The 19,269-nt window shown below is 41.7% G+C and overlaps 1 protein-coding gene across 11 annotated transcripts in view; it reads left to right on the forward strand.

Moving 5' to 3' along the window:
• FBRSL1 (fibrosin like 1) overlaps nucleotides 1-19,269 on the forward strand; it is a 1,105,387-nt gene that overhangs the window by 457,295 nt on the left and 628,823 nt on the right. For all 11 annotated transcript variants that reach the window (XM_053701877.1, XM_053701879.1, XM_053701878.1 and 8 more), the window contains exon 3: nucleotides 17,110-17,211. In XM_053701877.1, the coding sequence (XP_053557852.1) occupies nucleotides 17,110-17,211 (102 nt within the window). The remainder of the gene's footprint in view (nucleotides 1-17,109; nucleotides 17,212-19,269) is intronic.

A 19,269-nucleotide genomic window follows, 5' to 3' on the forward strand; every position in this document is an offset into this window, starting at 1 on the left:
GAAACCTTCAGTCTCAATCATTCCCTTCGGTAGCCTTATGCATGGAAATTCTGGGTCTTATGACTGCTGCATCGGACGCGATCCCCTTTGCTCGTTTTCACATGCGACCTCTTCAGCTTTGTATGCTGAACCAGTGGTGCAGGGATTATACAAAGATATCTCAATTAATATCTTTAAAACCGATTGTACGACAATCTCTGACGTGGTGGACAGACCACCATCGTTTAGTTCAGGGGGCTTCTTTTGTTCTTCCGACCTGGACTGTGATTTCAACAGATGCAGGTCTGACAGGTTGGGGAGCCATTTGGGGGTCTCTGACAGCACAAGGGGTTTGGGAATCTCAGGAGGTGAGATTACCAATCAACATTTTGGAACTCCGTGCAATTTTCAGAGCTCTTCAGTCATGGCCTCTTCTAAAGAGAGAGTCGTTCATTTGTTTTCAGACGGACAATGTCACAACTGTGGCATATGTCAATCATCAAGGAGGGACTCACAGTCCTCTGGCTATGAAAGAAGTATCTCGAATACTGGTATGGGCGGAATCCAGCTCCTGTCTAAATTCTGCGGTTCATATCCCAGGTATAGACAATTGGGAAGCGGATTATCTCAGTCGCCAAACGTTACATCCGGGCGAATGGTCTCTTCACCCAGAGGTATTTCTTCAGATTGTTCAAATGTGGGGACTTCCAGAAATAGATCTGATGGCTTCTCATCTAAACAAGAAGCTTCCCAGGTATCTGTCTAGATCCAGGGATCCTCAAGCGGAGGCAGTGGATGCATTGTCACTTCCTTGGAAGTATCATCCTGCCTATATCTTTCCGCCTCTAGTTCTTCTTCCAAGAGTGATTTCCAAGATTTTAAAGGAGTGCTCGTTTGTTCTGCTGGTGGCTCCAGCATGGCCTCACAGGTTTTGGTATGCGGATCTTGTCTGGATGGCCACTTGCCAACCGTGGACTCTTCCGTTAAGACCAGACCTTCTATCGCAAGGTCCTTTTTTCCATCAGGATCTCAAATCCTTAAATTTGAAGGTATGGAGATTGAACGCTTGATTCTCAGTCATCGAGGTTTCTCTGACTCTGTGATTAATACTGTGTTACAGGCTCGTAAATCTGTATCTAGGAAGATATATTATCGAGTCTGGAAGATTTACATTTCTTGGTGTTTTTCTCATCATTTTTCTTGGCATTTTTTTAGAATTCCTAGAATTTTACAGTTTCTTCAGGATGGTTTGGATAAAGGTTTGTCTGCAAGTTCCTTGAAAGGACAAATCTCTGCTCTTTCGGTTCTTTTTCACAGAAAGATTGCTAGTCTTCCTGATATTCATTGTTTTGTACAAGCTTTGGTTCGTATAAAACCTGTCATTAAGTCAATCTCTCCTCCTTGGAGTTTGAATTTGGTTCTGGGGGCTCCTCAAGCTCCTCCGTTTGAACCTATGCATTCGCTGGACATTAAATTACTTTCTTGGAAAGTTTTGTTTCTTTTGGCCATCTCTTCTGCTAGAAGAGTTTCTGAATTATCAGCTCTTTCTTGTGAGTCTCTTTTTCTGATTTTTCATCAGGATAAGGCGGTGTTGCGAACTTCTTTTAAATTTTTACCTAAGGTTGTGAATTCTAACAACATTAGTAGAGAAATTGTGGTTCCTTCATTGTGTCCTAATCCTAAGAATTCTAAGGAAAAGTCGTTTCATTCTTTGGATGTAGTTAGAGCTTTGAAATATTATGTTGAAGCTACTAAGGATTTCCGAAAGACTACTAGTCTATTTATTATCTTTTCCGGCTCTAGGAAAGGTCAGAAGGCGTCTGCCATTTCTTTGGCATCTTGGTTAAAATCTTTGATTCATCATGCTTATGTTGAGTCGGGTAAAACTCCGCCTCAAAGGATTACAGCTCATTCTACTAGGTCAGTTTCTACTTCCTGGGCGTTTAGGAATGAAGCTTCGGTTGATCAGATTTGCAAAGCAGCCACTGGGTCTTCTTTGCATAATTTTACTAAATTCTACCATTTTGATGTGTTTTCTTCTTCTGAAGCAGTTTTTGGTAGAAAAGTACTTCAGGCAGCTGTTTCAGTTTGATTCTTCTGCTTATATTTTCAGTTTTTTTCATTATAAGATTTAAACTTTGTTTTGGGTGTGGATTTTTTTCAGCGGAATTGGCTGTCTTTATTTTATCCCTCCCTCTCTAGTGACTCTTACGTGGAAGATCCACATCTTGGTTAGTCATTATCCCATACGTCACTAGTTCATGGACTCTTGCTAATTACATGAAAGAAAACATAATTTATGTAAGAACTTACCTGATAAATTCATTTCTTTCATATTAGCAAGAGTCCATGAGGCCCACTCTTTTTTTGTGGTGGTTATGATTTTTTTGTATAAAGCACAATTATTCCAATTCCTTATTTTTTATGCTTTCACACTTTTTTCTTATCACCACAATTCTTGGCTATACGTTAAACTGATTTGTGGGTGTGGTGAGGGGTGTATTTATAGGCATTTTGAGGTTTGGGAAACTTTGCCCCTCCTGGTAGGAATGTATATCCCATACGTCACTAGCTCATGGACTCTTGCTAATATGAAAGAAATTAATTTATCAGGTAAGTTCTTACATAAATTATGTTTTCTAATGTTTTTAAAGATTTTATTACTTGACCAGGCTGGAAGCTAAGTCTTTGATGCTTAAACGGACATCAAGCCAACATTTTTCTTTCATGATTCAGATAGAGCATGCAATTTTAAAAACTTTCTAATTCACTTGTATTATCAAATTGTATTAGTTATCTTGCTATCTTTTGTTGAAAATCATGGAGGTAAACTTAGGAGGATGCACATGTGTTGAGCACTATCTGACAGCAGTTTTGCAAGAATGTTATCCATTTGCAAGAGCACTAGATGGCAGTGCTATTTCCTGCCGTGTTTTGCTCCAGATGCCTACCTAGGAGGTATCTCTTCAACACAGAATATCATGGGAAGGAAGCATTTTTGATAATATAAGTAAATTGGAAACCCTTTTAAAAATGGTATGCTCTGTCTGAATCACAAAAGCAAATTTTTAGGTTTCATATCCCTTTAATAAGAAATCTGGATGTGTCTGTGGATGATGCATTTTCTTCTTAAATGGGGAGAGTCCACAGTTGCATTTATTACTTTCGGGAATTCCAAACCTGGCCACCAGGAGGAGGCAAAGACACCCCAGCCAAAGGCTTAAATACCTCCCCCACTTCCCTCATCCCCCAGTCATTCTTTGCCTTTCGTCACAGGAGGTTGGCAGAGAAGTGTCAGAAGATTAAAGATAGTCTCTTATGAAGGGTAGTACTCTTCGGAATGGGACTGGAGTTTTAAGTTATCCTGTCAACCTCTCAGTGAGAGCTTGGATGAAGGTTAGAGTCCGAAAATGCAGGGAGAGTCTGTCTGTGAAACCATCCTGACTCATTAACAGCTCCTTAGCAATCAGCGTTGACGAGTTTTGCTGCCTGCTTTGTTCGCTCAAGTCCATGTCAGAAGCGAGGCTACTATCTGTCACACTTGAAGGGCCGTGTTCCTGTTCCACGGCGTAGATTCCGGTAAGATCGTTTCATTTAACTTAAGATGTGTGCAGTATAAAGTAAACGAAGAAGTCAGGGTCTTAGTGGGACTCCTTTATCTTATGGAATCAAGAGTTAATATCTCCTGAGGGGGGTTATAGAATAGGGGGGGGGGCTTTAATCATGTTTGTTATGTGATTCTGTCTGCTGTGAAATTAGTGGATATAGGAGGCGCTGTAGAGCTGTAGGATATATAGATATAAATATAAATTCACTGTCTCGTTACCAGTTAAAACAATCCAAAACTTAAAATTTAAAATTCAGAAGTCCCTTAGGGGATACGTTTAAATACTATTAATGTGCAAAATCTGTGATAATTAAAAATATAGAAAAATATCTACATACATATATATATAAACACAGTATAACAAAGTGAAATATCAAAGTGAAATAAATGTAATATATCAAAGTGCAATAAATAATCCGGTGACAATGTTTTGTAAAATACAAATGTGATATTTAATAAATCAATGTATAAAAGGTAGACACATAAAATCCATATAGCATTCAATCATACATAAAATCGGTTTAAACATACACACTATACACAACCTCTCAGATTCCCCAAATAAATAAATAGTGGCTGGCGGAGAACACCTATATGGTCTGTGTTCTGATATTAGTGTTAGTATTTCAAGGGGATCCCCCCCCAAAAAAGATGATCCGGAATGACAATGTGGGTTTAGGTTAATTATTGTAAATCCAAAGATATAAATGGTAATGTTTCTGAATGATGCCGTTATCTCCCCAGTCTCTCTTTAGTCACAATTAAAACCCACGATGGTATAGAGCTCCTTCCTTAATGCTCTCTTAGTTAATAGGCAATCAAGTACTTATAACATAGCCGGGAGGCTCCCTTACCTTCTTACAAGTGTCTGCCAGCGATCTCCTTACCTGGCCCGACACTCCGGCTGCTCCTTTAGATGTCTGCTCAGCGAAAATCCCGTGAGTGACGTCACCCGGTTCCGGATCCTAGGTTACCACTTGCGCAAGTGTGTGATTCTGTCTGCTAATGTGTAGTGATATTTGTGTCATGGCTATATCGGAATATAATGGCCTTTTGTGACTTTAGCGTGTTTTTACTTGGCCTGCACAGTGTACCTTGAGACCGGGCGTGGTCACATTTATAGTCACCATTTCCGTACTCCTGACCTCGTGGTGATGGAGAGAGTTTGTTTCGCTAGTTGTCTGGGTCATAGGAGGTGGTGAGTGCCCCAGCCATTGGAGGTGTAAGGTTCAGTTTTATTTTCTCCAACATAGGTGTGTCCGGTCCACGGCGTCATCCTTACTTGTGGGATATTCTCTTCCCCAACAGGAAATGGCAAAGAGCCCAGCAAAGCTGGTCACATGATCCCTCCTAGGCTCCGCCTACCCCAGTCATTCTCTTTGCCGTTGTACAGGCAACATCTCCACGGAGATGGCTTAGAGTTTTTTAGTGTTTAACTGTAGTTTTTATTATTCAATCAAGAGTTTGTTATTTTAAAATAGTGCTGGTATGTACTATTTACTCTGAAACAGAAAAGAGATGAAGATTTCTGTTTGTATGAGGAAAATGATTTTAGCAACCGTTACTAAAATCCATGGCTGTTCCACACAGGACTGTTGAGAGGAATTAACTTCAGTTGGGGGAACAGTGAGCAGTCTTTTGCTGCTTGAGGTATGACACATTCTAACAAGACGATGTAATGCTGGAAGCTGTCATTTTCCCTATGGGATCCGGTAAGCCATTTTTATTCAGACAGTAAATAAGGGCTTCACAAGGGCTTATTAAGACTGTAGACATTTTCTGGGCTAAATCGATTCATATATTACACATATTTAGCCTTGAGGAATCATTTAATCTGGGTATTTTTGTTAAATAATATCGGCAGGCACTGTTTTAGACACCTTATTCTCTAGGGGCTTTCCCTAATCATAGGCAGAGCCTCATTTTCGCGCCGGTATTGCGCACTTGTTTTTGAGCAGCATGACATGCAGTCGCATGTGTGAGGAGCTCTGATACATAGAAAAGACTTTCTGAAGGCGTCATTTGGTATCGTATTCCCCTTTGGGCTTGGTTGGGTCTCAGCAAAGCAGATACCAGGGACTGTAAAGAGGTTAAAGTTAAAAACGGCTCCGGTTCCGTTATTTTAAGGGTTAAAGCTTCCAAATTTGGTGTGCAATACTTTTAAGGCTTTAAGACACTGTGGTGATATTTTGGTGAATTTTGAACAATTCCTTCATACTTTTTCGCAATTGCAGTAATAAAGTGTGTTCAGTTTAAAATTTAAAGTGACAGTAACGGTTTTATTTTAAAACGTTTTTTGTACTTTGTTATCAAGTTTATGCCTGTTTAACATGTCTGAACTACCAGATAGACTGTGTTCTGAATGTGGGGAAGCCAAGGTTCCTTCTCATTTAAATAAATGTGATTTATGTGACACTGAAAATGATGCCCAAGATGATTCCTCAAGTGAGGGGAGTAAGCATGGTACTGCATCATTCCCTCCTTCGTCTACACGAGTCTTGCCCACTCAGGAGGCCCCTAGTACATCTAGCGCGCCAATACTCCTTACTATGCAACAATTAACGGCTGTAATGGATAATTCTATCAAAAACATTTTAGCCAAAATGCCCACTTATCAGCGTAAGCGCGACTGCTCTGTTTTAGATACTGAAGAGCATGAGGACGCTGATGATAATGGTTCTGAAATGCCCCTACACCAGTCTGAGGGGGCCAGGGAGGTTTTGTCTGAGGGAGAAATTTCAGATTCAGGGAAAATTTCTCAACAAGCTGAACCCGATGTGATTACATTTAAATTTAAGTTGGAACATCTCCGCGCTCTGCTTAAGGAGGTATTATCCACTCTGGATGATTGTGAGAATTTGATCATCCCAGAGAAACTATGTAAAATGGACAAGTTCCTAGAGGTCCCGGGGCTCCCAGAAGCTTTTCCTATACCCAAGCGGGTGGCGGACATTGTAAATAAAGAATGGGAAAGGCCCGGTATACCTTTCGTCCCTCCCCCCATATTTAAAAAATTGTTTCCTATGGTCGACCCTAGAAAGGACTTATGGCAGACTGTCCCCAAGGTCGAGGGAGCGGTTTCTACTTTAAACAAACGCACCACTATACCCATAGAAGATAGTTGTGCTTTCAAAGATCCTATGGATAAAAAATTAGAAGGATTGCTTAAAAAGATGTTTGTTCAGCAAGGTTACCTTCTACAACCAATTTCATGCATTGTCCCTGTCACTACAGCCGCGTGTTTCTGGTTTGATGAGCTAGTAAAGGCGATCGATAGTGATTCTCCTCCTTATGAGGAGATTATGGACAGAATCCGTGCTCTCAAATTGGCTAATTCTTTCACCCTAGACGCCACTTTGCAATTGGCTAGGTTAGCGGCGAAGAATTCTGGGTTTGCTATTGTGGCGCGTAGAGCGCTTTGGTTGAAATCTTGGTCAGCGGATGCGTCTTCCAAGAACAAACTCCTTAACATTCCTTTCAAGGGGAAAACGCTGTTTGGCCCTGACTTGAAAGAGATTATCTCTGATATCACTGGGGGTAAGGGCCACGCCCTTCCTCAGGATAGGTCTTTCAAGGCCAAAAATAAACCTAATTTTCGTCCCTTTCGTAGAAACGGACCAGCCCCAAGTGCTACGTCCTCTAAGCAAGAGGGTAATACTTCTCAAGCCAAGCCAGCCTGGAGACCAATGCAAGGCTGGAACAAGGGAAAGCAGGCCAAGAAACCTGCCACTGCTACCAAGACAGCATGAAATGTTGGCCCCCGATCCGGGACCGGATCTGGTGGGGGGCAGACTCTCTCTCTTCGCTCAGGCTTGGGCAAGAGATGTTCTGGATCCTTGGGCACTAGAAATAGTCTCCCAAGGTTATCTTCTGGAATTCAAGGGGCTTCCCCCAAGGGGGAGGTTCCACAGGTCTCAATTGTCTTCAGACCACATAAAGAGACAGGCATTCTTACATTGTGTAGAAGACCTGTTAAAAATGGGAGTGATTCATCCTGTTCCATTAGGAGAACAAGGGATGGGGTTCTACTCCAATCTGTTCATAGTTCCCAAAAAAGAGGGAACGTTCAGACCAATCTTAGATCTCAAGATCTTAAACAAGTTTCTCAAGGTTCCATCGTTCAAAATGGAAACCATTCGAACAATTCTTCCTTCCATCCAGGAAGGTCAATTCATGACCACGGTGGATTTAAAGGATGCGTATCTACATATTCCTATCCACAAGGAACATCATCGGTTCCTAAGGTTCGCATTCCTGGACAAGCATTACCAGTTCGTGGCGCTTCCTTTCGGATTAGCCACTGCTCCAAGGATTTTCACAAAGGTACTAGGGTCCCTTCTAGCGGTGCTAAGACCAAGGGGCATTGCAGTAGTACCTTACTTGGACGACATTCTGATTCAAGCGTCGTCCCTTCCTCAAGCAAAGGCTCACACGGACATAGTCCTGGCCTTTCTCAGATCTCACGGATGGAAAGTGAACGTGGAAAAGAGTTCTCTATCTCCGTCGACAAGGGTTCCCTTCTTGGGAACAATAATAGACTCCTTAGAAATGAGGATTTTTCTGACAGAGGCCAGAAAAACAAAACTTCTAAACTCTTGTCAAACACTTCATTCCGTTCCTCTTCCTTCCATAGCGCAGTGCATGGAAGTAATAGGTTTGATGGTAGCGGCAATGGACATAGTTCCTTTTGCGCGCATTCATCTAAGACCATTACAACTGTGCATGCTCAGTCAGTGGAATGGGGACTATGCAGACTTGTCTCCGAAGATACAAGTAAATCAGAGGACCAGAGACTCACTCCGTTGGTGGCTGTCCCTGGACAACCTGTCACAAGGGATGACCTTCCGCAGACCAGAGTGGGTCATTGTCACGACCGACGCCAGTCTGATGGGCTGGGGCGCGGTCTGGGGATCCCTGAAAGCTCAGGGTCTTTGGTCTCGGGAAGAATCTCTTCTACCGATAAATATTCTGGAACTGAGAGCGATATTCAATGCTCTCAAGGCTTGGCCTCAGCTAGCAAAGGCCAAGTTCATACGGTTTCAATCAGACAACATGACGACTGTTGCGTACATCAACCATCAGGGGGGAACAAGGAGTTCCCTGGCGATGGAAGAAGTGACCAAAATCATTCAATGGGCGGAGACTCACTCCTGCCACCTGTCTGCAATCCACATCCCAGGAGTGGAAAATTGGGAAGCGGATTTTCTGAGTCGTCAGACATTACATCCGGGGGAGTGGGAACTCCATCCGGAAATCTTTGCCCAAATTACTCAACTGTGGGGCATTCCAGACATGGATCTGATGGCCTCTCGGCAGAACTTCAAGGTTCCTTGCTACGGGTCCAGATCCAGGGATCCCAAGGCGACTCTAGTAGATGCACTAGTAGCACCTTGGACCTTCAAACTAGCTTATGTATTCCCGCCGTTTCCTCTCATCCCCAGGCTGGTAGCCAGGATCAATCAGGAGAGGGCGTCGGTGATCTTGATAGCTCCTGCGTGGCCACGCAGGACTTGGTATGCAGATCTGGTGAATATGTCATCGGCTCCACCATGGAAGCTACCTTTGAGACGAGACCTTCTTGTTCAAGGTCCGTTCGAACATCCGAATCTGGTCTCACTCCAGCTGACTGCTTGGAGATTGAACGCTTGATCTTATCAAGACGAGGGTTCTCAGATTCTGTTATTGATACTCTTGTTCAGGCCAGAAAGCCTGTAACTAGAAAAATTTACCACAAAATATGGAAAAAATATATCTGTTGGTGTGAATCTAAAGGATTCCCTTGGGACAAGGTAAAGATTCCTAAGATTCTATCCTTTCTTCAAGAAGGATTGGAGAAAGGATTATCTGCAAGTTCCTTGAAGGGACAGATTTCTGCCTTGTCTGTGTTACTTCACAAAAAACTGGCAGCTGTGCCAGATGTTCAAGCCTTTGTTCAGGCTCTGGTTAGAATCAAGCCTGTTTACAAACCTTTGACTCCTCCTTGGAGTCTCAACTTAGTTCTTTCAGTTCTTCAGGGGGTTCCGTTTGAACCCTTACATTCCGTTGATATTAAGTTATTATCTTGGAAAGTTTTGTTTTTGGTTGCAATTTCTTCTGCTAGAAGAGTTTCAGAATTATCTGCTCTGCAGTGTTCTCCTCCTTATCTGGTGTTCCATGCAGATAAGGTGGTTTTACGTACTAAACCTGGTTTTCTTCCAAAAGTTGTTTCTAACAAAAACATTAACCAGGAGATAGTCGTGCCTTCTTTGTGTCCGAAACCAGTTTCGAAGAAGGAACGGTTGTTGCACAATTTGGATGTTGTTCGCGCTCTAAAATTCTATTTAGATGCTACAAAGGATTTTAGACAAACATCTTCCTTGTTTGTTGTTTATTCTGGTAAAAGGAGAGGTCAAAAAGCAACTTCTACCTCTCTCTCTTTTTGGATTAAAAGCATCATCAGATTGGCTTACGAGACTGCCGGACGGCAGCCTCCTGAAAGAATCACAGCTCATTCCACTAGGGCTGTGGCTTCCACATGGGCCTTCAAGAACGAGGCTTCTGTTGATCAGATATGTAGGGCAGCGACTTGGTCTTCACTGCACACTTTTACCAAATTTTACAAGTTTGATACTTTTGCTTCTTCTGAGGCTATTTTTGGGAGAAAGGTTTTGCAAGCCGTGGTGCCTTCCATTTAGGTGACCTGATTTGCTCCCTCCCTTCATCCGTGTCCTAAAGCTTTGGTATTGGTTCCCACAAGTAAGGATGACGCCGTGGACCGGACACACCTATGTTGGAGAAAACAGAATTTATGTTTACCTGATAAATTACTTTCTCCAACGGTGTGTCCGGTCCACGGCCCGCCCTGGTTTTTTAATCAGGTCTGATAATTTATTTTCTTTAACTACAGTCACCACGGTATCATATGGTTTCTCCTATGCAAATATTCCTCCTTAACGTCGGTCGAATGACTGGGGTAGGCGGAGCCTAGGAGGGATCATGTGACCAGCTTTGCTGGGCTCTTTGCCATTTACTGTTGGGGAAGAGAATATCCCACAAGTAAGGATGACGCCGTGGACCGGACACACCGTTGGAGAAAGTAATTTATCAGGTAAACATAAATTCTGTTTTTTCTTTCCTATCTATAATTTCTATCCTAGTTATGGAGGACTCTGATTTTTTGGAGACTGATGTCTCTGATTCAGATTCTACTACTTGCGAAGAGTTTGAAATGGCCCGGGTAATCCATGCCCATCAGTCTCCAAAAAATCGATCCAGGGAACTTAGAGTCTGCCTAGCCATCCACCCCTGGGGGCCCCATATCCCGTGTGGTGAGTACCCTAAAACCTTCTTTGGCTACGCAAGCAGGTGTCCCTAATGCCGTTACCCCTTCTCCGGAAGGCGGCTTGTTCCTCCAGAGGTTCCGGCATGGTTCCGCATGGTCATTTCTTTGCCATTGGCGCATTTACATCTTGCAGGAAGGGAGATGTTAGTGAGATTCTGTCTGTGTTCGGTGAACCAGGGCTCGTCAGGCGAGGGATCGTCTGAGTCAGATCAGCCCTTTGGGAACGTTGTTGCCTCTGAAACCTCAGGGACCTAATCCTCAGGGTCGGGGTTGTCAGTTTCCCGGCGGAGGTAAGTCTTGCTTTTCGTTATAGACTGGCACGCCTTCGTGTCCTGCTGCAGCATGTCTTAGCAGTGCTGGAGGATCCCAACCCGGAGGGGTTGAGGGGTCATCGGTCTTCCTCTCCAGGCGGCAAGCTGAGTTAGACGTGGGGGGATAAAGTTAATCTCCTTGTTTACTCTGGTTTATCTTTTTCTTTAAGGTATCTTATTCCAGTTCTGAGCATCAGGAGAATGGGGATCTCTAACGGGCTGGCCTTGTCAGTATAACTATTTTTCTTGGGCTATACATGTGAGTGCTGCCCTCCTTTTTTTTTTTTTTTTTTTTTTGGAAGCTCATGTTTGTTATACTTTTTCCTTTGGGAAACATTTTGTATCTAGAATTTGATACTAACGATTTTGTGGTGGCTTGGACACTTCTGCGGAAGTTGTATGTTAAGATATTATTTGCATAATCTTAAATTTTATCGATTCCTTAGGGTTTCAAAATTTCTGTGACCTGGTTCAGTTCCGGAATGCTCTCTGTAGCAGGCTTGTCCTGTTCGGGCGCTGGTTTCTGTTCCTTAAGGGTCTATACCATCCATGTGGTGCTGGGATATCTATTTGACCTGTTTGGGTGGTGAGTTTTCTCTCAGACGAGAGGTTTATTATACTTGGGTTCCTCCTTCAGCACAATATATTCCCTGTAAATAGGGATTGCCAGGGAGAGGAACTCTATGAGAGTTTAATTTTTTCTTCTAAAGACTCGGCCCTTGACGGGGCTAAGAGAGGAGGCCTTTTCGTTTGACGTCAGGCTGGTTCTCGTTGCTTCTTTTTGTGTGAGGCATCAAGGGGTTGTTCAGTCCTCTTGGTCCTGTTCCTTTTTGTTGGGCCTGGAAGGATCCTGCTATGAACCACTCCGAAGATCTTTGACCTCAGAGCTAGTCCTCTCCATTTCCATTTGGGCTGGAATTTTAGACGTCTCCTTAACTTGGAGTACAGGTTGTTGTTTTTTTGTTTGTTTTTTATGCCTCCTATGGTATGCTTTTGTCCCTTGGTCCTGGGGGGTTACCGGGAGGTGGACCCAGATGGATTGTTTCTGGTTTGCAGCCTCTGTTGCAGAGGTGTGTTTTTTATTGGCAGCTTCTTAGCTGTCAGCCTGGAGGGTTTTGTCCCTCAAATTTAGGAAAAGTATCTTTTCTGTCTCTGGGATGCTTAGTGATCGTCCATTGCCCTGGGACCTTTGGATGGGCTGTGCTGGCATCTTCTAGGGTTCTCCGTATGAGGTATCCCTCAGGGGTTCCTAGTCTGGGACCGGCTCCATTTTCCGGGTGCCCGGTTGTTTGGTCTTGGCTAGCATATCAGGGCAGACCTCCTAGTTTAATCCTGAGTCATTCAGCCCTTAAGGTGAGTCATCCGCTTGCTCCTTGAGAAGGGCTTGATGACTTGTTGGTTGCCTAGCAAGCGGGAGATAGTTCTCTTATTCAGCCGTTCCACTTTATAGGTGAACTCGCTGGCTGCCTGTTTGGCTCCTGGACTGGCTGTTACAGCCGGAGGGTTCCTTTTCATTCGGTTCTGTTTCGCAGTTTGTTTGATGACATATGCTCCGTACCTGTGGGTTGGTGAGCAGGTGTCTTTTCATTTCCCTCCCCTTAGGGGGATCGGGTTATACCATGGTGTCCGTCTAATGCTCGGAGGGGGGGTCCCTCTACCTTGTGGTACAGTCGTGTTGATGCAGATTCTGGTATTGTGTTTTCACTGTTGTGTCAGTGTGTGGTCTCCCTTTATCTGGGAGTTCACCTTCCTGTAGGGAAGGAATCTGGGTCTGGATTCTGGAACCCGAGATCGTACTACGTTGTTACCGTTTAGTCCTCTTTTGAGTTCTGGGTAATACGGGGAATTATTTATTTCCTTATCTTCGGACATGCTAGGCATTTTTGGTGGGCCTTTGACTCGAGGAAGTAGCCCATGTAACCTAAAGGTGGGTTTTTGGGGCTTTGCAACTTGAGTTGTTGGTTCGAATCCAGCTGTGTTCTAGTTTTACTTTTTTCGGCCTGAGGCCTATGGATTGGTTGAGTTTTTGACTGTGTTCTTCTCTAGATCTTGTGATCTCTCTAGAGTTGGAGATTAGAGGAGTTTTTACTCAGCATGTTTTCTGCTTCCCTATTTTTTTAAGGAAGTGAGTTCCTGCACTTCCGGAGGGTTCCCTCTGTGGGAGTCTCCTGGTGCAGTTTCTAACTTGATAGACTAGTGTTTGTGACTGATGTCTACTAGTCTTGTGTGGCAGAGTGGGAGCCGGGAGCTCCATCTGGAGCACGGTAAGTGCTTATGCTGCTAATCGTTGGCAGTTCTGGGGAATATCTGCTTACTCCGCAATAGCTATTTCATGAGTGCAGACTGCACTCTGTGTGAGTTATGGGTTCTGCTCTGTCTTCGGGGTTGTCTTTGGATCGAATCTTGGTCCTTTGGACTTTCTCCAGATTGGGGTAGGTTTTTTTTTCCCTATCTTAATTCTGGTAGGTTGTTGGAGTTTATCTCTATTCATTTTTCTATGTCTTGATCTATGGTTGCGCTATATTTTGCCGGGGTTCCTTTCTTACCCTAGTTGCTGAGATTTTAGATCTCTTATTGAATAATTATTTTTCCTTTTCCCTTCTGGGAGTATTTGAAATCGGTATGGCCTTGGAGTTGGATGGACTTGTCTCTTCGTGGGCTTTGTGCTCGGTGGAATCTAGTACCTTTAAGCGGTCTCTATTTGAGCTTGATGTATTTATCTGTTGGGCAGTTACTTAGTACTTTCAATTATTTTTGTTCTGCTCGGTACAGCAGTTGTTGATAGGTTTGGGTAATTTCAGGCTGTGGTGCCCTTCGAATGGGCCACCTTGTCTACCCGCCCTTTTTTGCATTCAGTGTCCTCTATAGCTTGGGTATTTTCCCAAAAGTAATGAATGCAGCTGAGAACTCTCCCCGTCAGAAGAAAAGAAAATTATCAGGTAAGCATAATTTAAGTTTTTAACACTTTATTTTATTAAGACAGCATAGTATCTATTTTTGTAAACACCTTTGCATTGATTTGACTAGATCTCTTTAGATTGCGTTTAATTCAGTTAGCACACACTGACATAACCAATCAAATTTCTCCTTTTAATTTTATAGATCTTCAGCTGTCATGTAGACAGACATAGTATTTGGAAAAATAAAAACACACTAGAAGATTTCACATTTCGGGGAAAAAAACAGCCTGTTAGATAAATAAATAAGCATTCAGCCTGTTTGCAGCAGCTGTAGCCTTGGTTTGTGCGGAAAATGAAGGCAGATGATTCAATTTGGCCTGTGCCCCGAGTACATTTCCAAATGCTTGTGTGTGTGCGCAAGATAATGAACAAATATATTGAGATGGCACAAGATCAGTTTGAGTTTGCTGCTGTGAAGTATCTCTCCCTCCCCCAGTGAGCTCAAGATAGCGCTGCTGGGTTAATGGGGGTGAGGGTCCCTTCGCCCACAACCTTTCACAATGACTTAAGAAAAGAATTTGTCTCCTTTTGCCCCAGGCTCCCTTCTGTGCTCTAAGGGAGCTTTTGATAAATGATAGCGTATTTATTAATAATGAGCTGGGGCAGCCTGTCTGTTATCTGAAAACTGATGCTTATCATGTACTGTGCTTTTTCCTGTGACACTGGAGAGATACAAGCACTACATGATGATGCGCAGATGCGCACTCGCCAAAAAGCACTTCTCCCTTTTCTTTATGTTTAGAATATTGTGCATGTAGCCCAGAAAAGGCTTTCCTACACTTGCACCTAAAGCTCTTCACTAACGTTTGTCTGAAAGGGACAGGAGACTTTTTCTGCAACGTATTTGTAGCTTTGCAGTATATATAGCATATTCTTGTCATTATGGGTTTAGTACCCCTGTGGGGGTGAGATTTCTTACCTGAACATCCATTCAGAAGGTTTCCCGCCCACCCCATAGACGGATTAGCGTCATCACTGTAATGGCGTTCCTACTTGATTGTAAGCAGCTATTCATGTATCTAATCCTCGACTCATGGGGGTGCTAAAAACTATGTTTATGCACTCATAATCGCATGTATACTAAAATGTTATAGATTGCCCATTTTAGAAACCTTTACTGTTCTTTTATGTTTCATGCTGTGATGGGCGCATTTTATGTGTATAACTTTTTAAAACTAAAATTTTAAAATCTGTACCTGTACAAGTGTCTGTATACATATGTCTTAAAAAAAAAATCTTGCAATAATATATTAAATGTTTTAATAACAGTGTGAATATATGTGTGCGTATATATATATAATATATATATATATATATATATATATATATATATATATGCTAAATGCAATTTCTTAAAGGGATGCAACTGTAGAACAACTATATTAAAACACAAGAGTGAACAGCCTTAAAGAGAGATTCCCTGATAGAATATAAATCTTTAGGGTTAGACCACGTAGAGAACGTATATATCCTGTGGTTTGTGCATGTGAATAAATGTAAAAAGACCAACAGTGATAACTAGCAGCTCTGCTATTTAAACTTACTATTCTGTAAGTATCAAAGTGTTCTTATCTAAAGGGTAAAATGCTTCACCGCATTATCTGTGCACGCTCCCTTTTACTGATATTTCGCTCTGATTTCTAATATTTCTTAAAGGGACACTGAACCCAATTTTTTTTCTTTTATGGTTGAGATAGAGCTTGAAGCTAATGGAGCTAATATACTCCTATTATCAATTTTTCTTCATTCTCTTGCTATCTTTATTTTAAAAGCAGGAATTTAAATCTTAGCAGCCAGCCCATTTTAGGTTCAGCACCATGGATAGTGCTTGCTTATTGTAGGCTTACATTTACCCACCAATAAGCAAACATAACCCAGGTTCTCAACCAAAAATGGGCCGGCTCCTATGCATCACATTCCTGCTTTTTAAATAAAGATAGCAAGAGAACAAAGAAAAAAAAATGATAATAGGAGTAAATTAGAAAGTTGCTTAAAATTGCATGCTCTATCTGAATCATGAAAGAAAAAATGTGGGTTTAGTGTCCCTTTAATTGTGGGGAGTTAAAGGAAAAAAAGCATGAGAGAGAGCATTAAGAGACGCAATGTTATGAGTATAATAAGGCCCAGCTGCCTCTGATTGTCTGATACTACTTTTATTTGTTTCTCTTTTACACAACTGCAGAGGTTAATATTTGCAGCATGTGGTGGGTCTCTCCTCCCAATGTGTCATTACAGTAATTGCAGATGAAGTTAGGCAGGCGTCTCCCTTCTGTTTACAGGCAGCAGCAGGTGTAAATGAACATGATCTGTCAGAGCTACTGACAGAGCTTCCTAATTCCCAGCAGCAAATGGGGTCTCAGACTGCTGCAGTACATCCAAAAATTGATATCTACTTGGAAGGTTAATAGCGTCAGCCAGGCCTCTAATTTGATTGCCTGTACGCAGCCTCATTAAGTTTGACACTTCCAATATGCTGCAACTCCTGCATGGCGACATAAATAGCTATTTTCCTGGAGAACTCCCACATGACAAACATGAAGAATAAAAAATAAACCAGGAAAATTCATATGCTTTTCACCTGTGTGTAAAACTAATTGTACATAATGAAAATAAGCTAAGCTTGAATGTGCCTTTCTGTGATAACACCACATAAAAATAGCCAATAAATACTAATGCAAAATGGGCCAGTTTTATACTTCTGCTTTGTTATATACGTGTATTATGAGGATTATATGGGGCACTAATCCAGACCCTGTTCCTTGGTAAAGTTAGCAGGGCAAACATTTTATACACTAAATGGCCTTGTTATGTGGAGATGTGGGAACGATTAGTTATTGGATATTACAGATGGAAGTTAAGAACCTCTAACTGTGTACAAGTTCCATAAGTTAAAATGATCTAAATTTCTTTTCATTTTTGTGTCTCCTGAAGTTCAAATCATCTCAGAACAGAATCGGCAGACACAGTGAAGATGGAAGCATCAGGGAAGCCATGAGTTCTCAGCATAGCAGCTCCCGTGACCGACTAAGCGATGTAAGTATCTTAGAGTGATCCAAATCCTTCACTATAACAGAGTTCCCCATAAAGATTATATTTACTTGCTAAGCAGCTTTGTAAAATAATATGCATTGTTGCTTCTGGCAGCAAAAAAGACAGACTAATATTAATGCCGTGCTTTATTTATTTTCTCTCTCGCACAGTGTGCCTTTATAAGCGGTTAAACAATGCAATTTTAAAAATATATAGGATTGTATATGATTTGTCAAAATAAGACCATTAAAAAAATCAAGTACCAAAATCTTCTCTTTGGAAACCATGCCATATAACTTGGCAAATAATTATTTATTTTTTAAAGGATGATGATACTGATATTAGGAGGTAACATGTCAAAATGGTTAGTTTCCATTTTAGACGTTTGACCTTCTCTTTGAAGAACACAAATTTAACGTGCAAATTTGTAATAATTTGTCAGAAAATCTAATTTTGTTAGCAATTTACAAGCTCAGATATTACAGTTGGTTTCCTTTTGACTATATTAAATCTCCTTGTGCCTATTATTCCAGAGTGGTTTAAATAAGAACATGCGAGGCTAAGTGTTGAAGCCACCCCCTTCTACATGTAGGGCTCATGTTGAGTTCTATTAATGTAAAATATGCTTCATAACTACAGCCTGTCACAAGGAAAGCTTTGTGCCAGCGAGATTCAATTGGACAGCTAATTTAGATTTTAAATTGAAAACACTGCCTCTTTTTTCAGAACGCTGATCAACGGAGGGGGATGGAAATCTCTGAGGTTTGCCAAACAATAACATTAGTTTTAACTAGCTCATTGCCAACACAGAGATAATAAAATTATCCTTAGGGGAATGCTGTTTCTTTCATCTCCTACCACATGCACTTGCCTTGATAAATTGCTAAATTCTGCAGCTGTTATGAGGATTGTGGTACATTGCGTAAGCAATACATTAGAATATGTTCTTTTCTGCCATACATTGATATGTCTGCAGTGCTTGTTTCGTATAACCTTGTAGAGCTTTTTGCAACAAAACCAAATATTAAGTGACACCTTCTCTATTTGAGCGACAATGCATATTGACAGGCACCGGTGATAAAACAGCCTTGAGGGCTGTAATATTTAGTTTTGCAGAAAAGGTAAATTTTTTGAAAGCCATACTCCGTATCCATTTACACTGCAGCCAGCACGGAGGGAGCTGGTTTCTAAAGACAATTTTCTGCTTCTAGTCTCCTTGCATTTATTCTGCAGTGGAAGGGAGGGATACTGGGGGAGGAGGGAAAGGCGATATCTGCAGCAAATGTGTTTAAGAGCTGAAAGTATTTATTAAAAATGTCAGGAGAAAAGTGCTCCTGGCAGATTAAAGCTCTATTTGAGTTGACAGCTCTGACAGGCAAAAGTGACGGGAGGGAAAGGAAAGAAGGGGAGGGGGGGATTTAATTTTACATGTTTTACTTGTAGGAAGAATTCTGGGAATGGGAGCAAGTTCTTATTTATAGCCAGAAAAGGGATAAGTGAAAACTGTGGACTGGACTGGGATTTAGGATCAGTAGGATTACTGGAATCAACCAGATGTGTTTGTCAGCCTGCCAAGGTTACTGATTATAGAAATGGTAAAGTTCAGCAAATATATCCATGGTATATTTATTTTATACTTTATATTTATTTATTGAGGCAGATAGGGTGGTAGAAGAAAGAAAGATAGAGAAAGCAGCAAGGGGCAGATCAGCTGTAACCATGGCTGTAGTCTGTTTTGGCTAATTGGGAAGATGCATCACCAATGTTTTGTCTTTTTACCACAGAAACTAGCCATAATGTAAGTGCTTGTACCATATCTGTAGCATTTCACTACACCCTACATTTTTGTATTTAGATGTTGTTCTTCATTTAATGGGTTAAATTGGGAAGGTTAATTTTGTCTCCCAACACTGACTGAGTATATCTACTCATGTAAATATTTTTTATGTCCCTATGTAATTGTTCCCTTAATCTTTGTCGATGTCATAGGCCATGCAGAAATCCATATATTGCCTTCTATAATGGCTCTAAGGGAAAAAAAGCTATTTCTTTGTATCTGTT

Source organism: Bombina bombina, chromosome 2 (genome assembly GCF_027579735.1).
Source record: "Bombina bombina isolate aBomBom1 chromosome 2, aBomBom1.pri, whole genome shotgun sequence".
Taxonomy (NCBI): Eukaryota; Metazoa; Chordata; class Amphibia; order Anura; family Bombinatoridae; genus Bombina; species Bombina bombina.